Source organism: Heptranchias perlo, chromosome 41 (assembly GCF_035084215.1).
Source record: "Heptranchias perlo isolate sHepPer1 chromosome 41, sHepPer1.hap1, whole genome shotgun sequence".
Classification (NCBI taxonomy): Eukaryota; Metazoa; Chordata; class Chondrichthyes; order Hexanchiformes; family Hexanchidae; genus Heptranchias; species Heptranchias perlo.
In genome coordinates, this window is record NC_090365.1 from 3,139,749 (window position 1) to 3,164,984 (window position 25,236).

General features: G+C 51.6%; 1 protein-coding gene across 2 annotated transcripts in view; it reads right to left on the reverse strand.

The window, feature by feature from the left end:
- Positions 1 to 24,320, reverse strand: part of znf296 (zinc finger protein 296) — a 34,561-nt gene extending 10,241 nt beyond the window's left edge. The window contains exons 1-3 of one of the 2 annotated variants that reach the window (XM_067974898.1): positions 23,969 to 24,320; positions 14,813 to 15,112; positions 3,316 to 4,268 (exon numbers count right to left, since the gene is read on the reverse strand). In XM_067974898.1, the coding sequence (XP_067830999.1) occupies positions 3,316 to 4,268; positions 14,813 to 15,112; positions 23,969 to 24,020 (1,305 nt within the window). In that variant the 5' untranslated portion in view covers positions 24,021 to 24,320. Of the gene's footprint in view, positions 1 to 3,315; positions 4,269 to 14,812; positions 15,113 to 16,527; positions 16,608 to 23,968 lie in introns of those variants that run through there. The other variant, XM_067974899.1, reaches the window with a different exon arrangement.
- Between the last annotated feature and the right edge of the window lie 916 nt (positions 24,321 to 25,236).

Genomic DNA, 25,236 nt, shown 5'->3' on the forward strand with positions numbered 1-25,236 from the left:
CCAGTATACACCGAGTCAGACAATCCCAGTATACACCGAGACAGACAATCCCAGTATACACCGAGTCAGACAATCCCAGTATACACCGAGTCCGACAATCCCAGTATACACCGAGTCCGACAATCCCAGTATACACCCAGTCCGACAATCCCAGTATACACCGAGTCAGACAATCCCAGTATACACCGAGACAGACAATCCCAGTATACACCGAGTCAGACAATCCCAGTATACACCGAGTCCGACAATCCCAGTATACACCGAGTCCGACAATCCCAGTATACACCGAGTCAGACAATCCCAGTATACACCCAGTCAGACAATCTCAGTATACACCCAGTCCGACAATCCCAGTACACACCCAGTCCGACAATCCCAGTACACACCGAGTCCGACAATCCCAGTATACACCGAGTCAGACAATCCCAGTATACACCCAGTCAGACAATCCCAGTATACACCCAGTCAGACAATGTCAGTATACACCGAGTCCGATAATCCCAGTATACACCCAGTCAGACAATCCCAGTATACACCCAGTCAGACAATGTCAGTATACACCGAGTCCGACAATCCCAGTATACATTCAGTCCAACAATCCTAGTATACACCGTGTCCGACAATCCCAGTATGCACCGAGACAGACAATCCCAGTATATACCGAGTCAAACAATCCCAGTATACACCCAGTCCGACAATCCCAGTATACACCCAGTCCGACAATCCCAGTATACACCGAGTCAGACAATCCCAGTATACACCGAGACAGACAATCCCAGTATACACCGAGTCAGACAATCCCAGTATACACCGAGTCCGACAATCCCAGTATACACCGAGTCCGACAATCCCAGTATACACCGAGTCAGACAATCCCAGTATACACCCAGTCAGACAATCTCAGTATACACCCAGTCCGACAATCCCAGTACACACCGAGTCCGACAATCCCAGTATACACCGAGTCAGACAATCCCAGTATACACCCAGTCAGACAATCCCAGTATACACCCAGTCAGACAATGTCAGTATACACCGAGTCCGATAATCCCAGTATACACCCAGTCAGACAATCCCAGTATACACCCAGTCAGACAATGTCAGTATACACCGAGTCCGACAATCCCAGTATACATTCAGTCCAACAATCCTAGTATACACCGTGTCCGACAATCCCAGTATGCACCGAGACAGACAATCCCAGTATATACCGAGTCAAACAATCCCAGTATACACCCAGTCCGACAATCCCAGTATACACCGAGTCCGACAATCCCAGTATACACCCAGTCCGACAATCTCAGTATACACCGAGACAGACAATCTCAGTATACACCCAGTCCGACAATCTCAGTATACACCGAGACAGACAATCTCAGTATACACCGAGACAGACAATCCCAGTACACACCGAGTCCGACAATCCCAGTATACACCGAGTCAGACAATCCCAGTATACACCCAGTCCAACAATCCCAGTACACACCGAGTCCGACAATCCCAGTATACACCGAGTCAGACAATCCCAGTATACACCCAGTCCGACAATCCCAGTATACACCGAGTCAGACAATCCCAGTATACACCCAGTCCGACAATCCCAGTATACACCGAGTCAGACAATCTCAGTATACACCGAGTCCGACAATCCCAGTACACACCGAGTCAGACAATCCCAGTATACACCCAGTCCGACAATCCCAGTATACACCGAGTCAGACAATTCCAGTATACACCCAGTCCGACAATCCCAGTATACACCCAGTCCGACAATCCCAGTATACACCCAGTCCGACAATCTCAGTATACACCGAGTCCGACAATCCCAGTACACACCGAGTCCGACAATCCCAGTATACACCGAGTCAGACAATCCCAGTATACACCCAGTCCGACAATCCCAGTATACACCCAGTCCGACAATCCCAGTATACACCGAGACAGACAATCTCAGTATATACGCAGTCCGACAATCCCAGTATACACCCAGTCCGACAATCCCAGTATACACCCAGTCCGACAATCCCAGTATTCACCGAGACAGACAATCTCAGTATATACGCAGTCCGACAATCCCAGTATACACCGAGTCAGACAATTCCAGTATACACCCAGTCCGACAATTCCAGTATACACCCAGTCCGACAATCCCAGTATACACCCAGTCCGACAATCTCAGTATACACCGAGTCAGACAATTCCAGTATACACCCAGTCCGACAATCCCAGTATACACCCAGTCCAACAATCCCAGTATACACCCAGTCAGACAATCTCAATGTACATCGAGTCCGACAATCCCACTATATACTCAGTCTGACAATCCCAGTATACACCGAGTCAGACAATCCCAGTGTACACCCAGTCAGACAATCCCAGTATACACCGAGTCAGACAATCCCAGTATACACCCAGTCCGACAATCCCAGTATACACCCAGTCCGACAATCCCAGCCAAGCCATCAGTTAGAGGCACTTCTTTCGGACGAGACATTAAACCGATGCCCCGTCTGCCCTCTCAGGTGGATGTAAAAGATCCCCTGGCACTATTTCTTAGATGGGCAGGGGAGTTCTCCCCAGTGTCCTGGGCCAATATTTATCCCTCAACAACATTACTTAAAAAAACAGATTATCTGGTCATTATCACATTGCTGTTTGTGTGATCTTGCTGTGCACAAACTGACTGCCACGTTTCCGACATTACAACAGTTGACTACACTTCAAAAAGTATTTCATTGGCTGGAGGTGCTAACCATGATGCACTAGGGGGCATAGTCCCAGGATAAGGGGTCGGCCATTTGAGACTGAAATGAGGAGGAATTTCTTTACTCAGAGGCTTGTGAATCTTTGGAATTCTCTACCCCAGAGGGCTGTGGATGCTGAGCCGCTGAGAATATTCAAGACTGAGATCAATAGATTTTTGGACTCTAGGGGGAATCAAGGGATATGGGGATCGGGCAGGAAAGTGGAGTGGATTGAATGGCGGAGCAAGCTTGAGGGGCCGAATGGCCTACTCCTGCTCCTATTTCATATGTTCTTATATAAATGCAAGCTCTTCCACTACAATAGGCCTCGGCTCCCCCTGGGCTAGAGGAAAATTCAGCCAGGGTTCCTGCTGCTGGATTTTAAGCGATAACCAACACGTCCCCAACCCCCCGCCTCAATGTTGGAACGTGCGTGCCAAGTGAGGGCAGGATTGGCACCGCAGTGACGAGCCTCACGGTCGAACATCCGGGCTCGATCTCGAGGTCCCGGGAGGGCCAGCGCCGTTGGGGAGAAGACCGGGAGGGAGGGTAACAATGGAGTGTCGCTCACCTTCAAATCCAGCTCCTCCTGGCCGCCGAGCAGGGAACTAACGCTGATAACCGAATAGCCCCGACCCTGAGCCTGAGCCCTGCCTCGCTCCTCCCACGAGCCGTTCTCCCGGCCGGCCGAGGGGTGGGCCCGGTGCCGGTAAACGTCCGCTGGCATCTCCTCCTTGACGTCCCCGATGACCGGCTCGGGTGGGGAGCAGGATGACCATCCGTTGAAGATGCCCGATTGGTGGACGTGAGTCTTCATGTGACGCTTCAGCTTGCTGGACTGGCTGCAGGCGTGGTCGCAGAAGGGGCACTGGTAGGGCTTCTCGCCGGTGTGGCTACGCCGGTGAACCACCAGGTTGCTGGGGAACTTGAAACTCTTGCCGCAGAACTCGCACTCCTTGCTCCGCCCGTAGGGGGAGCGCTGCCTGGAGGAGCCCGGGGGCGGGGGGGGCAGGAGGGCCGGAGCGGGGGGCGGAGGGGGCGAGGGGGCGGGCAGGCCCGAGGGGAAGGACGGGCACGGGCCGTGGAGGAGGGCAGCCGAGGGGCCCAGGCCTCCGGCCAGCTTCCGCAGCCGCCGGGAAAAGTCCATCTCCTTCCGGGCGGCGGCCGAGGGGTGGAGCGGGAACGGCTGGCGGCTCGGGGGGTGGGCCTCCTCCGAGCCGCTGTCGCTGTAGTCCGGCAGGCATCGGAGAGGCGGGGTGAACAGCACGGAGGCGATGGGGGAGCGGCCGCCAGTCGGGGGAGCCGCCTCGCGGAAGGAGGGGTCGAAGGGGCTGCCGTCGAGGATGGAGGTGGGCGAAGGGGGAGGCGGCCTCTCGGCGCTGGGTGAGGGCAGCCCTCCAGAGTCATCGAGATCCAGGTAGATGTGCAGCCCGTGCGTGTACTGGGCATGGCGCAGAAGGAACCAGGCACTGGAGAAGGGCTCCTTACATGAGGTGCAGATGTAGTAGGCAGGCTCCATCTCATCTGAGGGGGAAAAGAAAGATCAATTAGAGAACCTCAGGAGGCCATTCGGCCCATCGTGCCTGTGCCGGCTCTTTTGTAAGAGCTATCCAATTAGTCTCACTCCCCCCGCACCCCCCTGCTCTTTCACCCAGAGCCCCGCAAATTTCTCCCCTTCAAGTATTTATCCAATTCCCTTTTGAAAGTTATTATTGAATCTGCTTCCACCGCCCTTTCAGGCAGCGCATTCCAGATCAGAACAACTCACTGCCTAAACATTTTTTTCCCCTCATTTTGCCTCTGTCTCTTAATTCTGTGTCCTCTGGTGACCGACCCTCCTGCCACTGGAAACAGTTTCTCCTTATTTACTCTATCAAAACCCTTCATGATTTTGAACACCTCGATCAAATCTCCTCTTCTCCTTCTCTGCTCTGAGGAGAACAACCCCAGCTTCTCCAGTCTCTCCACGTAACTGCAGTCCCTCATCCCTGGTACCATTCTAGTAAATCTCTTCTGCACCCTCTCTAAGGCCTTCACATCCTTCCTGAAGTGCAGTGCCCTGAATTGGACACAATACTCCAGCTGAGGCCTAACCAGTGATCTATAAAAGTTTAGCACAACTTCCTTGCTTTTGTACTCTGTGCCTCTATTTATAAAGCCCAGGATCCCTTTGCTTTTTTAACAGTCTTCTCAAGGTCTCCTGCCACCTTCAAAGATTTGTGTACATATATTCCCAGGTCTCTCTGTTCCTGCACCCCCTTTAAAATTGTACCATTTAGTTTATATTGCCATTATAATAAACTATCTGTATTGCCTTACTAACAACAATAATTGGCATTTATACGTAGTAAAACGTCCCAAGGTGCTTCACAGGAGCGATTATCAAACAAAATTTGACACCGAGCCACATAAGGAGATATTAGGACAGGAGACCAAAAGCTTGGTCAAAGAGGTAGGTTTTAAGGAGCATCTTAAAGGAGGAGAGAGAGGCGGAGAGGTTTAGGGAGGGAATTCCAGAGCTTAGGGCCCAGGCAGCTGAAGGCACGGCCGCCAATGGTGGAGCGATTAAAATCGGCAAAATGGGGGTGTCGGCTGTTATTCCCACCGACCCCTGCGAACCATTCCCTTCCTCATCTGATGGTTAGCAACCCACAACCTCATAATCCTCCCCATTGTACTAGCAGACTTTGATCAAGAGTCAGCTTGTCTCAGTTCACGGCACCTGTGTGTCTGGGTCAGGAGGTTGTGGGCTCAAGCCCCAATATGTACCTTGAACATATAGTCTGGGGCGACATAAACTGAGTGCTGAGCTGCACTGTGAAGATATCTACCTGTTAAACATCCCCATGGCACTATTTAAAGAACTGGGACTTTTCCCAGTGTCCTGGGCCAATATTCCTCCCTAAACCAACATCACCAAAATCAGATTAAATGTACATCCATCTCATTCATACAGAGAAACTATTTCCTCTGGTGGGAGAGTCCAGAACAAGGGGGCATAATCTTAAAATTAGAGCCAGGCCGTTCAGGGGTGATGTCAGGAAGCACTTCACACAAAGGGGAGTGGAAATCTGGAACTCTCTCCCCCAAAAAGCTGTTGAGGCTGGGGGTCAATTGAAAATTTCAAAACAGAGATTGATCGATTTTTGTTAGGAAAGAGTTAAGGGTTACAGAATATTTTTAAGGCTGAGTTAGACAGATTCCTGATTAACAAGGGAGTCAAAGGTTATAGTAGGTAGATGGGAAAGTAGGTCGCAATCAGATCAGCCATGATCTTATCAAATGGCAGAGCAGGCTCGAGGGGCTGAATGGCCTACTCCTGCTCTTAATTCATATGTATGTTCGTAACCAAGGCAGAGTTAAGATACAGATCAGCCATGATCTAATTGAATGGCGGAACAGGCTCGAGGGGCTGAATGGCCTCCGCCTGTTCCTAAGCTCATTGCTGTTTGTGAGATCTTGTTGTGTGCAAAATGGGTGCCATGTTTCTTTACCGTTCTTCACCCTTTACGGTAAGTGAAGGATGTTGAGTTGTTTCTGAGACACATTATATAAAAGCAAGACCTTAATTTCCACACTGTTTAAGAATCTTCCCATTCGCACTCCCACAAATCTCAAACACCCCACCTCCATCACATTCACTTCTCAGTCATCGATCATAGAATCATACAACACAGGAGGTCATTCAGCCCACAATACATGTTAAAAATCTTACATCTGCACACATTTCTCATCAATTTTATCCTCTAAGTTCCTAGTTAACATCTTCCAGTTCTGACGAAAGGTCTTCGACCTGAAACGTTAACTCTGTTTCTTTCTCCACAGATGCTGCCTGACTTGCTGAGCTTCTCCTGCATCTTCTGTTTTTATTTCATATTTCCAGCGTCCGCGGTATTTTGCTTTTGATTTAGAATGGGAACTGCCTATGTAAACTTGTCACGCTGTAATTACACTCTCCCACTAGTGGCGGCGCTGCAGCATCACCATCAGCAGGAAGGTGTAATTACAGCACTGACTAGTTTAAATAGGCAGCGTCCATTATAAATGACTAGGAATATGTAATAGAAACGTATTAAAATAAAGGATGTGTGACTTTAAGGTGATGTTCATAAGAAATCCCTGCATAAAACAATTTCTCCTCATCTTCCCGCTGGTTCTTTTGCCAATTACCTTAAATCCGTGTCCTCTGGTTATCGACCCGCCCGCCAGTGGAAACTCTCCCTATCTACTCTATCCAAACCCCTCATAACTTTGAACACCTCTATCAAATCTCCCCTTCCTGATCAATATTTATCCCTCGGCCGACATCACCAGAAACAGATTATCTGGTCATTATCACGTGTGGGATCTTGCTGTGCGCAAATTGGCTGCTGCGTTTCCTACATTACAACAGTGACCACACTTCAAAAGAAAAAGTACTGAGTTGGGTGTAAGGTGCTTTGGGACGCCCCGAGGTGGTGAAAGGTGCAATATAAATAAAAGTCCATCTATCTTAACCTGCTCCGCCCTGAGCAGAACAATCCCAACTTCTCTAGTCCGCACAACAAAAGAAAGACTAGACGTGTTACAGAGCTTTGTAATCAGTCCCAGGTCCCATCCCTGATCCTCATTCTCAGTCAAATCACCAGCTGGAAACACAAGGGAACAACAGGCCTCTGTCTGTGGGCAGGGAGGGAGGTTGTAAGAGAAAAAAAAAACACCAGCCAAGCTTCCCATTCCCGATCGCCCTCACGTGACCTGCTGCAAAGTGGAAGGTTGAAGGAGTCAGGCTTGGCCGTGTGAAGCCCCCACAGCTGAATACCCCGCCGAGACATGCGGCCCCCCCACCCCCCCCACTGCCAACATACAAAAACAAAACCACACTGCCACGGTCGATTTTCTTTTTGTTTTTGCAGCAGTTCGCGCCGGACGCGACTCAGGTGCGTCTCGTCAATCCCGGGAGGCACCGAGGGCTTCCGGGGGCTGAGGACGTTCTCTCCCAGTCCTGGAGGACTTTCGGATGAGATGAGTCCGGAGGGAGACCGTTAGGATGAATATTCAGCAAATAATTATCCAGACTAATTAAAAAATGCAAATTCCAACCCCCCTCCCACCCCACACAATGTTAATTTGAGCGATGAACAGTAGGCTCCGGAGGAAAATGTCCCGGGATTCAAGGCAGGGAGGAATATTAATGAACAGACAACACCTCGGGGATTTGGAGACATATGTTAATATGCAAATTAACAAAAGCTTGACTGAGTGCTTTGGCGCACACTGTGGTGTGGCTCTGGGCCTGTGCAGTGCGAGATTACAGCCAGGCCGGTAACCAGGGGCAACCACCGTGGCGTGTAACTCAAGACAGGCAGTGAAATGTGGAGTCAAGTCTTTCTCCTCTCCCCTCCCCAACTTCCCCCGTGCTTGAGGGGCTGAAGTACCAACTCCACGGGGCTGGTTGGTCATCCGTCGGTGACTCAGCCGAGTGGCCATTCTCGGCGGGACATTCGACCGTGGGTGGCCTCCCAGCCGAGCGCGTGTCATTGCCCAGTGTCCAAACGCACGCCCTTTCCAGCAGGGGGGTCACTGGATAATGACCGTGGTTGACCTTTCTCCGCCTTTGACCCCCCCCTCCCCCCTCCCTCCTCCCGAGCTGGAGTCATAACGCCCAAGCTGATACCACCACACATGTGGGGACTGAACCTGGGACCTATCCTGTTCTACGTGGTTCTACGCCATGTGGGGTGGGGGAACGGCGGGTTTGTTTGACTCAGTGTTGCACAAGGGGCATTTGCACAGATTTGATTCGAGCAAGTGTCGATAGCCAATCGTGATTCCGCACAGCCCACCGCCCCTCTTCACACTGACGATATTGTTTTTCTTGCTGATGCGGGTGGGGCCACAGCTTTAAGCACGGACGTCACCCTGTCCCCCGGAGGTTATTGTAGAATTAAACCCCTTCCCCATCGACCCAACTGGGGGCCAACCAGAGGGACTCAATACTTCAACAACAACAATGTGCATTCGGAGCCCGAGCCAAAGGAGACATTAGGACAGGTGACCAAAGAACCGAGAGAGAGAGAGAGAGGTGGAGAGGTTTGGGGAGGGAATTCCAGAGCCTTGAATGGCCTTAAAGGTTGTGATGGAGCCTCGGGTCTCCGGAACGGGAGCCCAGTGATCTGGCACAGTACTCCAGTGTGTCAGGCGCTAAAGGAGGAAGTAACAGGCCGTCCCATACTAGTGCAGCCCAGATAATCCGGGCCCTGTGCCCGTTTCTTTTTAAAATTGAGAAACCCGGGACACCAACGAGATGGGTGAAAGCGAACATGGGGTAAATTAACGCCAAGCTGGGGGTTAAAAAAGGAGAGACTTGTATTTACACAGCGTCTTTCACGACCTCAGGACGTCCCAAAACGCTTTACAGCCAATTAAACACTTTTTTTATTGAAGCGTAGTCACTGTTGTAATGTAGGAAACGCAGCAGCCAATTTGCGCACAGCAAGATCCCACAAACAGCAATGTGATAACGACCAGATAATCTGTTTTAGTGATGTTGGTTGACGTATAAAGATTGGCCCCAGGACACCGGGGGAAACTCCCCTGCTCTTCTTCAAAATGGTGGCTGTGGGATCTTTTAACTCCACCTGAGAGGGCAGACGGGGCCTCGGTTTAATGTCTCAGCCGAAAGACGGCGCCTCCGACAGTGCAGCACTCCCTCAGTACTGGCACCGGGGAGTGTCGGCCCGGATTCTGTTCTCAAGTCTCTGGAGCGGGGGCTCGAACCCTCGACCGTGTGACTCAGCGGCGAGAGGGCCACCCACTGAGAACCGGCTTTCCAAAAGCCTGTTTGCTGTAGGCCGAAGGGGGAAGACGAGGCATCCCACGGCTTTAAGGTCCTGTGGAAGGACAGGTTGAGAGCAGGAAACCTGATTTCGACACGGGGAGGAGGAACAGCAGGTGGGAGGTGACTCTGCAGCTCCGAGGGACCAGATAGGCACGTATAGTCCTGTCCTGGGCTGGCATGGCACGCACTCGCTCAATGGCACCCCCCCACTCCCCTCAGTTGACTGCTTCCTCTAATAAACATGCTTAGATTATCTGTCTGACTGTTCTGGCCCTGCTCCAGAAGCCCTAAGGTTAAAGGCGTGGCTGCCAAATACTGGTTTGTACCGGTCGGTGCCGCAGGTGAGACGCAGCCACAAGATAACCTGTGCTGGGTTCCTGGCTAAGTAACAACCGCCAGTCTCTTGCCCAGGCGGCACAGGGGTACGGGAGACGTGCCCCATCGAAGGGCCCTTCAGAGGGTAGGAGGGAGGGGAATGCCAGGGGGTGAGATAAACCCGTCTGATCGAATTTTAATACCGACGATTGTAACAAGAAGGAATTTCCTCTCCTCCTCCCCCCTTATCAGGTTCGCTGGCTGGTGAACCCCACGACTTGCACCCAGGGCGACCTGGGCCCTCCCTCTGACGGAGAGGCAGCCCTTTGTGGGGTTAATGCTCCTGCTGCTCGCAAAAAAAAAAAAGCAGAAGCTGCTTCGCTGCAGATGTGTGATTTGAATATTCACTTCCTCCTTTAGGCCAAAGGGGCTTTTTTCTTTCTCTCTGCACACACACACACACAAACGCTCTCTCGCGTTTTGTTTTGTTTGTTCCTGAGCAGGCGACGGACGAGAGCCGGCCAGCCAACCATGCCGCAGTCCCGCCAGCGAGGCCGCACGCGGGGTCGGAAGGGGCGGGGCGGCCAGACCCCACCCGCCCCAGGGAGAGGGGGGGAGGGGGGGGAGGGGGGGCAGTGAGGCGGTGCCCAAGTCCAGGGTCTCGGGATCCGTCCCCAGTCGGCTGAACTCACCTGGGGGGGTGGCGGTGGTCGTGACATTTGACCTCAGCACGGGCTGGAGCAGTGAGGGTTCCTGCTCCTGACCGCTACGCAGTGGTAAACCCCCCCGACCCCCATCTCGCCCACGCGGGCGTGTGCAGCTGCCAGGGGAGGAGGGAATCAGTTTGGGCTGAGATCTCCGCGCTCCCCAAGACCTCGACAATCGAATGGGCTGCCAACCCTGGCTATCGAGGCCCACCAGTGGAGCAGGCCACTTGGTTAGATATCTTGGCGCCCCCTTGAAGGATCAAGTGGGGTCAGTTTTGTCCTTTGGCCGCCCGATTGACAAAGAGGCCATTCTTCGGCCCCGGCCTAGTTTACATCGGGCCTGGCGAGCTGCGGGGGGGGCCACGCTGACGTTCTGATGCAGCTCGCCCGATTAAGGCCGACCAATATCAGCCGCCAGCAAGGTAAATGTGGAGGAGTGGGGGTCGCAATTGTTAAAGGGGGCCCAGATTATTTTCGTGGGGTCTGGAGCTGTGCTCCTGCTCCTCTGGACCCCACTTACCCTGGGCTGGGTTCTCTTGGGCTCCATCGCCCGTGGATATAATCAGAGCGAATACGGCGTAAGCTCCCATCATTTCCAACCTAAAGTGGCAGTCGGGGGGTGGGGGGACCTATTACCTCTATTTGCATATTTAAAGGGGCCCACCGCCTGCAAACAGGCCGGTGCTTTGGACGCCCCGGGCGTTAGGCCCCTTTCAAAATGGCGTCGGGCACCATTATGAGCTCGTTGCCGCCCGGCAACGCCCATTAACCCCGTATCTGCAGGAAGAGAGAGCAAAGAATTGGAACGAAAACAAATAGCATTGAGGTCGGCCCCCCGCCCCCGAAGCAACGGTAGGGTGGGAGGGCGCAGTAACATCTCCATACCAGCCTCCGCATCACATGCCATTGGGTGTTCCCCGTCCCTCGTAACAGTACCGGCCGTACGATCGACCTGCTTGGGCCCAAGCAGGGACTTCAACACCCTCCTTCCGCCCCACCCAGGCTCCTCCCCGTCCCGTCCCCCATCTCAGAGCTATTTGGGACTCCAGATGTTTTGGTTTTTTTTTTATGTTGTCAACATCCTTCCCCCTTCCAGATCATTCAAAGTGCCCACACCTCCACTACACAACAACACCCTGCATTTATACAGCGCCTTTAACGTAGTAAAACGTCCCAAGGCGCTTCACAGGAGCGATCATCAAACAAAATTTGACACCGAGCCACATCAGGAGATATTAGGACAGGTGACCAAAAGCTTGGTCAAAGAGGTAGGTTTTAAGGAGGGTCTTAAAGGAGAGAGAGAGAGGGGCGGAGAGGTTTAGGGAGGGAATTCCAGAGCTTAGGGTCCAGGCAGCTGAAGGCACGGCCGCCAATGGTGGGGCGATGAAAATCGGGGATGCGCAAGTGGCTGGAATTGGAGGAGCGCAGAGATCTCAGGGGGTTGTAGGGCTGGAGGAGGTTACAGAGACAGGGAGGGGCGAGGCCATGGAGGGATTTGAAATCAAGGATGAGAATTTTAGAGGAAAAAATGTCAAGGCCATCTCCAAGATGGGGCAATGTTACTGTAGATGACGGGGACCCCTCACTAACCAGAGTCTCCTAACTTAACAGTTTTGACGGAAAAATGAAGGGGGTCGCGCGGTATTCGACCCCCAAAAGTCCTGGAATCCCAAGTAATAAAAGATTGGAATCTGCCTCATTTAGTCACCGTAAGATAATGGTCCGGATCACGAGTTGCCCAAAAGGGCTGGAGAAGCAGCTTCCGCCTCTCAGTGTTGCTCAACGAAATTTTCCAATTGTATTATTCCAGACGTGAAACAGGGTTTTTGTCCTGTGATACTGGGCCCAAGCTGGTCATAGTTGATACCAGGGGGCGAGGGGCTTCAGTTATGTGGATTTAATATTGTGGACAGAGAGAAACTATTTACTCTGGTGGGAGAGTCCAGAACAAGTGGGCCATAACCTTAAAATTAGAGCTCGGCCGTTCAGGGGTGATGTCAGGAAGCACTTCTTCACACAAAGGGCAGTGGAAATCTGGAACTCTCTTCCCCCCAAAAAGCTGTTGAGGCTGGGGGTCAATTGAAAATTTCAAAACTGAGATTGATAGATTTTTGTTGGGTGAGGGGATTAAGGATTACGGAACCAAGGCGGGTAAATGGAGTTAAGATACAGATCAGCCATGATCTAATTGAATGGCGGAACAGGCTCGAGGGGCTGAATGGCCTCCTCCTGTTCCTAAACTGGGGTTGTTCTCCTTAGAGCAGAGAAGGTTAAGGGGAGATTTAATCGAGGTGTGCAAAATCATGAAGGGTTTTGATAGAGTAGATAAGGAGAAACTGTTTCCAGTGGCAGGAGGGTCGGTAACCAGTGGACACAGATTTAAGGTAATTGGCAAAAGAACCAGAGGGGGAGATGAGAATGTTTTTTTTAACGCAGCGAGTTGTTCTGATCTGGAATGCGCTGCCTGAAAGGGCGGTGGAAGCAGATTCAATAGCAACTTTCAAAAGGGAATTGGATAAATACTTGAAAAGGAAGGAAAATTGCAGGGCTATGGGGAAAGAGCAGGGAAGGGGTGGTGGGGAAAGTGGGACTAATTGGACAGCTCTTACAAAGAGCCGGCACAGGCACGATGGGCCGAGTGGCCTCCTCCTGTGCCGCACAATTCGAGATCTGCCAGAAAACGATCGGGAGACTGGTGCGTATAATCTGATACTTTGCCCGTTGATAATCTTTACTTTCAGTTTCAGTAACAGATGTGCGCCCTGCAAACGATTCCTCCCCCCCACCTCATTGGTAGGTAGGACAGCAGTCTTAAGGTTGCAGAGAGGAGCTGCTTGGCCTGTTTAGGCTAATCCCTGGCACTGCCTCCCTCCCCACCCCGCTTCTTAGAAGTCATGGTTAGGGGAATCACAGACGCCCCAGACAAAGTGAAGCTCATTACAAAAAAAGGGAAATTAATATAGGCACAGGGAGGAAGGAGCTCCCCATTCTGTTCCTGATCTGTATGGAGGGGTGGCTGAGCCCGGGTGAACTGGTGATGGCTCACCCGGTGTAATAGTGAAAGTGCGAACCACAGATTGGGGGGAGGGTTGAGGGGGGTCAGCAGGCAGTCAGGCTTGGGCCTCAGAACCAGGAGGAGCCTCTCCCCTCGTCTCCCTTCACCGTGAATCTTTCTCGGGCACGTTTCCAGCACCTCAGGCCGTTCTTTGCGGAGAAGAACGTTTGACCGGGGGGGGAGGTCATTTCAGGCGCAGACTGATCTTACCCTCACCTGACTTCCCACACGTGCAATTAGTCCCCGGAGAGCTGTCGGGAGTAGCAGCTTGTTTCTCGTCTCTCCCTGGTCCTGTCTGACCCTGAGCTGATCTGTCGATCCCATGTCTGCTCCGTCACCAAGACCGCCCACTCCCACCTCAGTAACACCGCCCGTCTCCGCCCCGCCTCAGCTCATCTACTGCCGAAACCCTCGTCCGTGCCTTTGTTACCTCCGGGCTCGGCTATTCCAATGCTCTCCTGGCCGGCCTCCCATCTTCCACCCTCCGTAAACTTGAGCTCATCCAAAACTCTGCTGCCCGTATCCCGACTCGCACCAAGTCCCGTTCACCCATCGCCCCCCCGTGCTCGCTGACCTACATTGGCTCCCGGTCCGGCAACTGGAATTCTCATCCTTGTTTTCAAATCCCTCCATGGCCTCGCTCCCCCTCCCTATCTCTGTAACCTCCTCCAGCCCGACAACCCTCCGAGATCTCTGCGCTCCTCCAATTCTGGCCTCTTGCGCATCCCCGATTTTAATCGCTCCACCATTGGCGGCCGTGCCTTCAGCTGCCTGGGCCCTAAGCTCTGGAATTCCCTCCCTAAACCTCTCCGCCTCTCTCTCCTCCTTTGAGACCCTCCTTAAAACCTACCTCTTTGGTAAATATCTGTGCCAATATCTCTTCATGTGGCTCAATATCAAATTTTGTTTGATAATCGCTCCTTGGGACGTTTTACTACGTTAAAGGCACAAGTTGTTGTTGTCGATCGGGCGGAGGGGAACTGAGGCCAACTGGAAGCCCCCCACCACCCACTGCTACCCTGAGAATACGGGGGGGGGGGGCCTTCCTGTTCTGTTAAGATCTGCTGAAGCCACCTGGGGGAGGGGGACGTGACAGGACGGGAGAAACAGGCAATTAATCCAAAAGCAGCCAACGCTAAGATTAAGGGAGGCGTAGACAAAGACCACTTACCTGCGGCCGGACTCTCCGCGGGGCCGGGGGTCTGGCCGTCCTCGCTGGAGGTGGGCCGGGTGGCCAGGTCCGCCGCTGCCCGCTGGGCCCGTAGCGGGGAGTGGGGGTCGCCGCGGAGCTCCCGCAGGCACGACGGACGTTGGCAGCGGCTCCTCTTGTGCTCGATGAAGCCCAGGATGTTGCGCAGCAGGAAGTTGCGGCCGCACTGGCCGCAGGTCAGGAGGTCCCGGTTCCGCAGGTCCGGCTGATGCGCCATCTTCACCCTCTCGCCAGGGGCTGCGTCCAGCTCAGCGTCGTCACCTGCGGGGGGGGGGGGGGGGGAAAAGGACCAATGGGTTAATTTATTATTTATCTCCCCTTTTTCCTTCTTGCGCTCGTCAAAAAGAACGTGCATTTATATAGCGCCTTTCACAGCCTCAGGACGTCCCAAAGTGCTTTACAGCCAATGAAGTACTTTTGAAGTGTGGTCACTGTTGTAATGTAGGGAGACGCGGCAGCCAATTTGTGCACAGCAAGATCCCACAAACAGCAATGTGATAAATGCCCAGATAATCTGTTTTAGTGACGTTGGTTGAGGGATAAATATTGACCAGGACATCGGGGAGAACTCCCCTGCTCTTCTTCGAATTGTGCCGTGGGATATTTTACCTCCACCCAAGAGGGAGGGCAGGCGGGGCCTCGGTTTAAAGTCACATCCGAAAGACGGCACCTCCGACAGTGCAGCACTCCCTCAGTACTGGCACTGGGAGTGTCGGCCTGGATTTTGTCCTCGAGTCTCTGGGGTGTGGCTTAAATCCACAACCTTCTGACTCAGAGGCGAGAGTGACACCCACTGACACCAAAGTGAGGGATGTTAGCACAGAATGGAACTCTTCCCGTTTCAGGCAGCAAGCCCTCCCAGGTGAGGTTATAGCACTGCCAAATGCAGAGTAAATCCCCCCTCTACTCTGCCCAGCGATGTGCCTCAGATGACCATCAGTTATGACACCAGCCGTCCTGTGGCCTCTTAGAGACAATTGGTGTCAGGTTTTGCTGCTGGCCGAGGCCCAGGCCCAGGCCCAGCAGAAACAGGATGGAGACAGCCCCAACTCAAAATGGGACCTTCATGGCCAGCCAGCACAAGAGATTCATGGAGTAATTTTCCAACTTTGCACTTGGGTTAGGAAGCCTCCCCCAACCCCCTCCCCAGGCAGTGCCTATAGGAGATTTGACCGTGTGATACATGATTTTGCCATCAGCGCGGGCCTGAGTTTCTGACAGGCACCGACAGCGTTAGGGTTCGGGCTCTCTCTCGGCCAGAAGCACAAACTTGCAAAATGACCACTTTCGTCCCGTCGGTCCGGGCTGGAATCGAACCCAGATCCTAGAGGTGAAAGTTCAGCATCGAACCCACTGCATCGCCCATTAGTCAGAAACACGTATTTTTTTTTTAAGAATTCCAAACATCTGCATTCTGTCTTTAAGCACGATCCTGAACTCCCTTGTGTCGTGTCAACTCCCCTCCCCTCCCATTCCGACCTCCCTGTCTTAGGCCTCCTACCCTTGCTCCCACACAACCTTCAGGAGCAGTAACTCCTCTGCTTCTTCCCGGACACTCCACAGACGCCAATAACTTCGGGCCCTTAGCTCCCGCGCCATCATCTGCCATTCGCTTGCTGGAGTCTCCCATTCACAATCCGCTGCTCGACTTCCATTTATCGATCTCCTCCCCTCACCTATCGTCTTTCCAATGCCTCCTCATGAGCTGACTGAGGCGCCTCTTGCACAATGTACAACACTTCACACTTGTTAGGACGTTAATTCCAAGGCGGGGAAACTTCTCTTGTTGCTATGCACAATGACAACATTCGAAAATAACATATTTATGTTGTCACGACACACAGCACTTCCTGCCCCCTACTAAGCAGATTATGAACTTTGACCTCTACCCTTTCTCTCCTCTTTGCTTAGTTCCCGTTAAGGGGGCTTCTCACCCCTGACTCTGCCAGTTGTGAGGACGGGTCTCAGCTGAAACATTAACCCTGTCACTTCTCTTTCAGATGCTGTACAATTCCAAAGAGTTTTGTTTTACAGCGACTGGTCCCACTTAAGGGACTCCCAACTCACACTAACCTGACCAACTCCAGTCAGGTCTTTCAACTGCAGTCTGGAGATTATAGGACACAAAGTACAGAGGGGAGTGTGAGGAGATCCGGACTCATCCCACACTCTCCTCCCCTTTCCTGAATCCATGATGTGGAGATGCCGGTGATGGACTGGGGTTGACAATTGTAAACAATTTTACAACACCAAGTTATAGTCCAGCAATTTTATTTTAAATTCACAAGCTTTCGGAGGCTTCCTCCTTCGTCAGGTGAACGATGCGATTTTCACATCGTTCACCTGATGAAGGAGGAAGCCTCCGAAAGCTTGTGAATTTAAAATAAAATTGCTGGACTATAACTTGGTGTTGTAAAATTGTTTACAATTCCTGAATCCAGGTAGTGTTCGAATCAGGACTCATCGCACTGTCTCTTACTCTAATTTATCACATAGAATGTACAGCACAGAAACAGGCCATTCGGCCCAACTGGTCTATGCTGGTGTTTATGCTCCACACGAGCCTCCTCCCTACTTCACCTAGCTCGATCAGCATAACCTTCTAGTCCTTTCTCCCTCGTGCGTTTAGCTAGCTTCCCCTTAAACGCATTATCCTTTCCCAGGGACATTAAAGCCGTCCTCCCTTAATCCTACAATCTACAGCATTTTAAAACCCACGCTTGGTGTTACTTAATCATTGTTTTTTTGTTATTTAACTCATCTTCCCTCCTGAGCTTTTCAACCCTGGTGGCAGGCTGGAGTCTGGGCCTATCATCTGGTTTCTTGGTATTAAATTTCCCCCCGCAGCTCCACAAGAGGCGATTTTTTGCGCACTCCCTATCCCTCCCAGATGGACAACACACCCCGCCACGTAGCACAGGAGACAAAATATCAGACAGAAGTTACAACCAACGCGGCCAAGACTCGAAGTTCGAGCTGGTCGCCATCTGGCAATCAAATGAGCAGCTGGGAGTCAGAACCCTGGTCACCCGTCAGCACGTTTGAAGAAAGACTTGCATTTATATAACACCCTTCACGTCCTCAGGACGTCTCACAGCGCTTCACAATCAACAGACGGAGTTATTTTGTAAGCAAACTTGGCAGCCAATTTGCGCACAGGAAGATCCCACAAACAGCAATGCTACAAATGACCAGATAATCTGTTGTTTTTGGCGATGTTGGTTGAGGGGGAAACGTTGACCCCAGGCCACCACCAGGACTCCCCTGCTCTTCTTTTGCATCCACCTGAACAGGTAGACGGGGCCTCCGTTCAATGTCTCATTGGAAAGACGGCACCTCCGACAGTGCAGCACTGGAGTGTCTGCCCATGTTACTCACTTCAGTCCTGGAGTGGGATTTGAGGCAACTGTGTCACCGACTAAGTAAATAAGGAGAAACTGTTTCCAGTGGCAGGAGGGTCGGTAACCAGAGGACACAGATTTAAGGTAATTAGCAAAAGAACCAGAGGGGAGATGAGGAGAAATTATTTTTACGCAGCGAGTTGTTATGATTTGGAATTCACTGCCTGAAAGGGCGGTGGAAGCAGATTCAATAATAACTTTCAAAAGGGAATTGGATAGATACCTGAAAAGAAAATATTTGCAGGGCTATGAGGAAAGAGCAGGGGGAGTGGGACTAATTGGATTGCTCTTTCAAAGAGCTGGCACAGGCACGATGGGCCAAAAGGCCTTCGATCTGCGCCGCACCATTCTATGAGAAGTAAGAGTCAGCTTTATCCCGAGACTATTACGGGGTCTCATTACAAGACGACGCAGAAGCCTTGGGTTCTCACACACTGTGCCGTGAGGCAGTGGGACACGAGAATCTGTTTTCTCTCTCTTTTTTTTTTTCCGTTCCTCGGTGAGATTTCCCCCTTGCCTTGGATCACTGGGGAACGGCAGAGAGCAGCGGCTGGGTTCCACCGCACTGGGAGGGTGTCAGGTGAATAGCTCCGGGCCGCTCTTGCAAAAACGTCCCAGCGGATGGGTACCGAGGCACAGCTGTCTGCCTTCATGTTTGGGCAAGGTTTTCGCATTGGGCCACGGTGAGGGGGAGGGTACGGGGGTCTAAAGAGAGGGTGAGACGACAAAGAAGAATTATTATTTTTTTAAAATCAAACCTGTAACACAAATAGCTGGATGGGTTCAGAGTGCGATCACCAGATCACTGTTACTAATGATGTAGGGGGTCTTGTCATGCAAAATGGATCACAGCGCTCGGAATGACAAAGATTAAGATGGTTTTCTGCTCATAAACCAGTACACCTTAACCACCTGATATGTCATCCCTCAAATTGCACCCCATCACTGGTAGCGTCAGTGACAGGCTTGTACCCATTAGTACTTCATCCCAAGGTCGCACAACAACAACTTGCATTTATATAGCGCCTTTAACGTAGTAAAACGTCCCAAGGCGCTTCACAGGAGCGATTATCAAACAAAATTTGACACCGAGCCACATAAGGAGATATTAGGACAGGCGATCTAAAGCTTTGTCAAAGAGGTAGGTTTTAAGGAGCGTCTCAAAGGAGGAGAGAGAGGCGGAGAGGTTTAGGGAGGGAACTCCAGAGCTTAGCGCCTGGGCAGCTCAAGGCACGGCCGCCAATGGTGGGGGCGATGGAAATCGGGGGATGCGCAAGTGGCCGGAATTGGAGGAGCGCAGAGATCTCGGAGGCTCAAACGACTCTCCCCAGACACAGCCCAGTGATCAGGGATGGGACTGTGGGTATTTTATGCACAGCTCAAGTGAATAACGCTACAAAAATTTCCAACTCCACCCCACCGCCAGACTTTACTGAAATCCTAGTGACAATGCCAGCTCGTTTTGGCCAAATCCCACGGAGCAGTGACAGAAGCCATTGCTGATATGCCTGGGGCTCGATGCTCATCCCCAAGGGGGGTTGTCTGCAGGATTTAGAGGGCTTGGATGAACGTTCTCCTGGCCCCACTCTCAGGTCTTATCGAACCAAGTCCTGATTTTTAGTCAAAGGGATCAACACAGACCAGCAACACCCCATCGATACCAACAGTCCCAACCTGGCAGCGAGGAGGAGCAAGGGACTAGGCTTCGAGGGGGCTCCAGGGGTAACTGGGCAAACTCTCTCTCCCTCTCTGATCTTCCCTATGCTCACAGTCCCTCTCCCCATTGTGGCTCGCTGAGATCGGGGCTGACTGGATTGATCACGGCCTGGATGTCTTACAACTCGCTTTAGTTTACCTCATTAAACGTATCATTGCATGGAGCCAACTTTACTCCATTTACAAACACCACGGGCCCCGTCAATGAAAGAAACAAAGAACTTGCATTTATATAACGCTTTTCACAACCTCAGGACGCTTTACAGCCAATTAAGTATTTTTGAAGTATCGTCACTTGTTGTAATGTAGGAAACGCAGCAGCCAATTTGCGCACAGCAAGATCCCACAAACAGCAATGTGATAAATGACCAGATCATCTGTTTTTTTAGTGATGTTGGTTGCGGGCTAAATATTGCCCAGGACACCAGGGAGAACTCCCCATGCCTTCTTCGAAATAGTGCTCATGGGATCTCTTACGTCCACCTGAGAAGGCAGACGGGGCCTCGGTTCAACGTCTCATCCGAAAGGCGACACCTCCGACAGTGCAGCACTCCCTCAGTGCTGCATTGGGAGTGTCAGCCTGGATTTTGTGCTCGTGTCTCTGGAGTGGGGACTTGAATCCACAACCTTCTGACTCAGAGACTAGAGTGCTGCCCACTGAGCCATGGCCAACATGGCCATAATGCAGCCCCTTTCCCCCCATGTTCACTCTTCACCCCCTGTCGGAGAACATTAGGGCTGATTGTGAAAGAAAGGCGCTGTCCAGTTTGGGAGACTTTGCTTTTATTTCCATTACTAACTATTACTAACCATCCCAGGATTTGCAATGGCTTTAGTCCGTCAATACCTTGCAACACCCTACCCTCCTGAAAAATAATGACTCACTGGGGTGTGATTCCCTAGGCACTAGTCAGCCTCCTGGGCCAAGAGGCCATTCTGCATATGGATGAGTGTCGAGAGGCAGGTTACTCAACCACAGGAGGGGCAAGCGTCTGTGCAGCGAGATCCAGTCCTCACTTAACGCCCACACATGTGTACATACATACATATACACACAGACACCTATACATACAAACGCACATGTATACACATACATTTATATATAAATGTACCACACATACATAAACATACACACATACATACATTACCGTACACACATAAACACATAACCGTACACACATATACATACATAAACATACACACACATACATAAACATACATACACACACACACACACACAAACATACATATAAATACACATACACACACACACAAACATACATATAAATACACATACACACACTCACTCATTTTCCAACAGGGGTCTCTGGGCAGTGACCAGGAGAGACGGGCTGGGCTGACTTTTCCCTCCCAGGCCCAGGCTCATCCGGAAAAGAGAAATAACTTGCATTTATATAGCGCCTTTCACAACCTCAGGACGTCCCAAAGCGCTTTACAGACAATGAAGTACTTTTGAAGTGTAGTCATTGTTGTGATGTAGGAAACGCGGCAGCCAATTTGCGCACAGCAAGATCCCACAATCAGCACTGTGATAATGACCAGATAATCTGTTTTTAGTGATGTTGGTTGAGGGATAAATATTGGCCCCAGGACACCGGGGAGAACTCCGCTGCTCTTCTTCAAAATAGCGGTCGTGGGATCATTTACGTCCACCTAACAGGGCAGACGGGGCCTCGGTTTAAAGTCTCATCCGAAAGACGGCACCTCCAACAGTGCAGCGCTCCCTCAGCGCTGGCACCGGGAGTGTGGGCCTGGATAATGTGCTCGGGTCTCTGGAGTGGGATTGGAACCCACGACCATTCCATGATTCAGAGGCGAGAGTGGCTGCCCACTGAGCCACGGCTGACGCTATAGTCACGACCAAGGTGAGAAAATTAGATGGAGGGGGGGGTGGGGGGGGGGAGAAAGAGAGGAACAGGAAAAAGAAAAGGAATTGTCGCAGGTTGTCAATAATAATTTAAAAAATACCATGAAGGCGGAAAGGGATTAAACATTATATTATAAATATATTGGAATCATCTGATACGCTGAATCTACATGAGCTGGAGGTGCAGTGCAGGGTTTTGCTAAACAGCATGAGGTGCCTGGTACACTAAAAATAGCACAGGTGGAGAGCGTAATTAAGATGTCTCTCTCCCTCAGGTCACGATACAGACGAGCAAAGGTTTTTCAAGGCACCTGGTCAGGGCATGTCCTGATTCCTGGTTCTGCCTATCATCTCTCAAAAGCTGTTGCCCCATGCCCCTGACACCCAGCCTTGAAGCTGGACCTGGAAAGTGAGGGGGGGGGGGATAAAGGCAGCCTTGAAATGAGGGAACAAAAGGCATCCCCCTTTTCCCTGCTCTTTTGTTCAACTGAAAACACTCCCCGTGCCTCCATTGTGATTCTAATTGAAGCAACACACAAAAAAAAAAGATAGTTTAAATATGAAAGAGGCTGTTAAATGTATCTGAGGGGAAAATTTAGAGCCGGTCATGTGATACTGTAATCTTCCAGGTCAAGTGTCACAATTGGCTGTAGTGCTGTTTGACCCACACTGAAACCACCTTGAACCCCATTCAGGCACTCTCACTGCAGATCGGTTATCTTTTCTATACTGTTATAAGAAACGTAGAAATATTAAACTCATCACAGGACGCAATCCAATCGCAGCTATCCCGTCTCAATCACCAACCCCTCGACCAAAGGCCAAAGGTCACGCCGGCACAACAACAACAACTTGCATTTATATAGCCTCTTTAACGTGGTTAAAAACTTCCCAGGGCGCTTCGCAGGAGCGTAAACCAGACAAAATTTGACACCGAGCCACGTAAGGAGAGATCAGGACAGGTGGCCAAAAGGTTGGTCAAAGAGGTAGGTTTTAAGGAGCATCTAAAAAGGAGGAGAGAGGGGGAGAGGTTTAGGGAGGGAATTCCAGAGTTTAGGGCCGAGGCAGCTGAAGGCACGGCCGCCAACGGTGGAGCGAAGGATGTGGCGGGGGGGGTGCACAAGGGGTCAGAAAGAGGCCAGCACAGGTTAGGTGCCTCCCCTGTACAGCGAGCCAGGCCGCGTCTTGGGAGTTGGCAGGCTGTGAGCCCCCACTCTAAGCCAGTCCCCTCCGGAGGCAGGGAGAGGGGTGGGGATGATAGCGTGCCAGGCTGACACCCTCAGACCCAGTAAGCGAGGGAGGCCAAATGACAAAGTTAGATCTCAGGTCCAGTTGGGCAGGGACAGGGTGAGCTAGCTACACTCTCAGCTGCTAAATGATACACCTACAACCAGGGGGAGGAATGAGGGGAGAGAGGAATGAGGGAGAGAGGGGAGAGAGAGGAATGAGGGAAGGGAAGGAATGAGGGAGAGAGGGGAAGGAAGGAATGAGGGAGAGAGGGGGGGGGGGAAGAGGAGAGAGGGGGGAGCAAAGAGGGTTTGTCCCCCCAAAACTTCCACCCCCTTTCATGTAGCCACGTTTGTACGCACAATTAATTCTTAGCATGTGAAGCACTTTTGAGACGTTTCTGGTAAGCCACTGTGCAAATTCATTTCGACTGAAAACAGTCTCATCAAACAGACGGTAAAAGAAAATGCGTGCTTTGCAAAATTCCCCCTTTCTCTTCTCTCTCTCTCTCTCCCCCCAAAAACAATGAGACAAATGGGAGTTAAACCTCACCAGGAAACTGATTAAAAAAAACACAAAGCCTAGATGCGAACCCCCAGCCCATGCACCAATTTAAATGCAAAAAACTCAGTTCTCCAACCTGGCTGCACTTGTGGCTCAAAGATAGAGACGGTGCCGCGAGGGTTAATGCACCCTCCAGACCTGTTTATCCGCCAATTTTCTTTCTCTCACTCTTATCCCCTCTCTCCTTTTCGTTTCTGCTTTAGATCTTTTAACTCTATCTTCTCCGCGCGGGTCTGGCCCCCCTTTCCCCCCGCAAATGTGCCCTCTCCCCCCTTCTTTTTTTCCCCTTTTGCTCGCCGTGGCTCCCGGCTCGGTACTTACGGCTCAGTTCGCTGCGGTGCTGCGGTTTGCTGCCTTGTTTGCGGCGGGACATGGTACGGTGGCGGGGGGCTGCGGAACCCACCACTGCCCGGGCACTATCCCCCTCCTTCCCCCCCCCTTCTTCCTTCCTTCCTTCCTTCCTTCTTTCGGCTCGGCCGCTGTTTTTGCGGATCGGCCGCTCCGGGGCTGCGCTGCGAGTCGATGAGAGGAGCAAGTTCAGGCGGAGAGACCGGGACCGGGGAGGAGACAGCGAGAGGGAGGGAGGGAGATCAGAGTGGGGATAGACAGAGAGTAGGAGGGATAGAGAGAGAGAGAGAGAGAAGGAGGGGATAGAGAGAGAGAGAAGGAGGGGATAGAGAGAGAGAGAGAGAGAGAGAAGGAGGGGAGAGAGAGAGAGAGAGAAGGAGGGGATAGAGAGAAAGAGAGAGAGAGGAAGGGGATAGAGAGAGAGAGAGAGAGAGAAGGAGGGGATAGAGAGAGAGAGAGAGAGAAGGAGGGGATAGAGAGAGAGAGAGAGAAGGAGGGGATAGAGAGAGAGAGAGAAGGAGGGGATAGAGAGAAAGAGAAGGAGGGGATAGAGAGAGAGAGAAGGAGGGTGATAGAGAGAGAGAGAGAAAAGGAGGGGGATAGAGAGAGAGAGAGAAGGAGGGGATAGAGAAAGAGAGAAGGAGGGATAGAGAAAGAGAGAAGGAGGGGATAGAGAGAGAGAGAAGGGGATAGAGAGAGAAGGAGGGGATAGAGAGAGAGAGAAGGAGGGGATAGAGAGAGAGAGAAGGAGGGGATAGAGAGAGAGAGAAGGGGGATAGAGAGAGAGAGAGAGAGGGGATAGAAAGAGAGAAGGAGGGAGAGAGAGAGAGGGAGGGGAGAGAGAGAGAGAGAGGGGAATAGAGAGAGAGAGAGAGAGGGGATGGAGAAGGAGGGGATAGAGAGAGAGAGAAGGGAGGAGAGAGAGAGATAGAGAGAGAGAGAAGTAGGGGATAGAGAGAGAGAGAGGGGAGAGAGAGAGAGAGAGAGAGAGAAGGGGAAGAGAGAGAAGAGGGATAGAGAGAGAGAGAAGGGGATAGAGAGAGAGAGAGGAGGGGAGAGAGAGAGAGAGAGATGAGAGAGAGAGAGGGGATAGAGAGAGAGAGAAGGGGATAGAGAGAGAGAGAAAGGGGGTAGAGAGAGAGAGAGAGGAGAAGAGAGAGAGAGAGGGAGAGAGAGAGAAGAGGGATGAGAGAGAGAGAAGGAGGGGATAGAGAGAGAGAGAAGAGGGAGAGAGAGAGAGA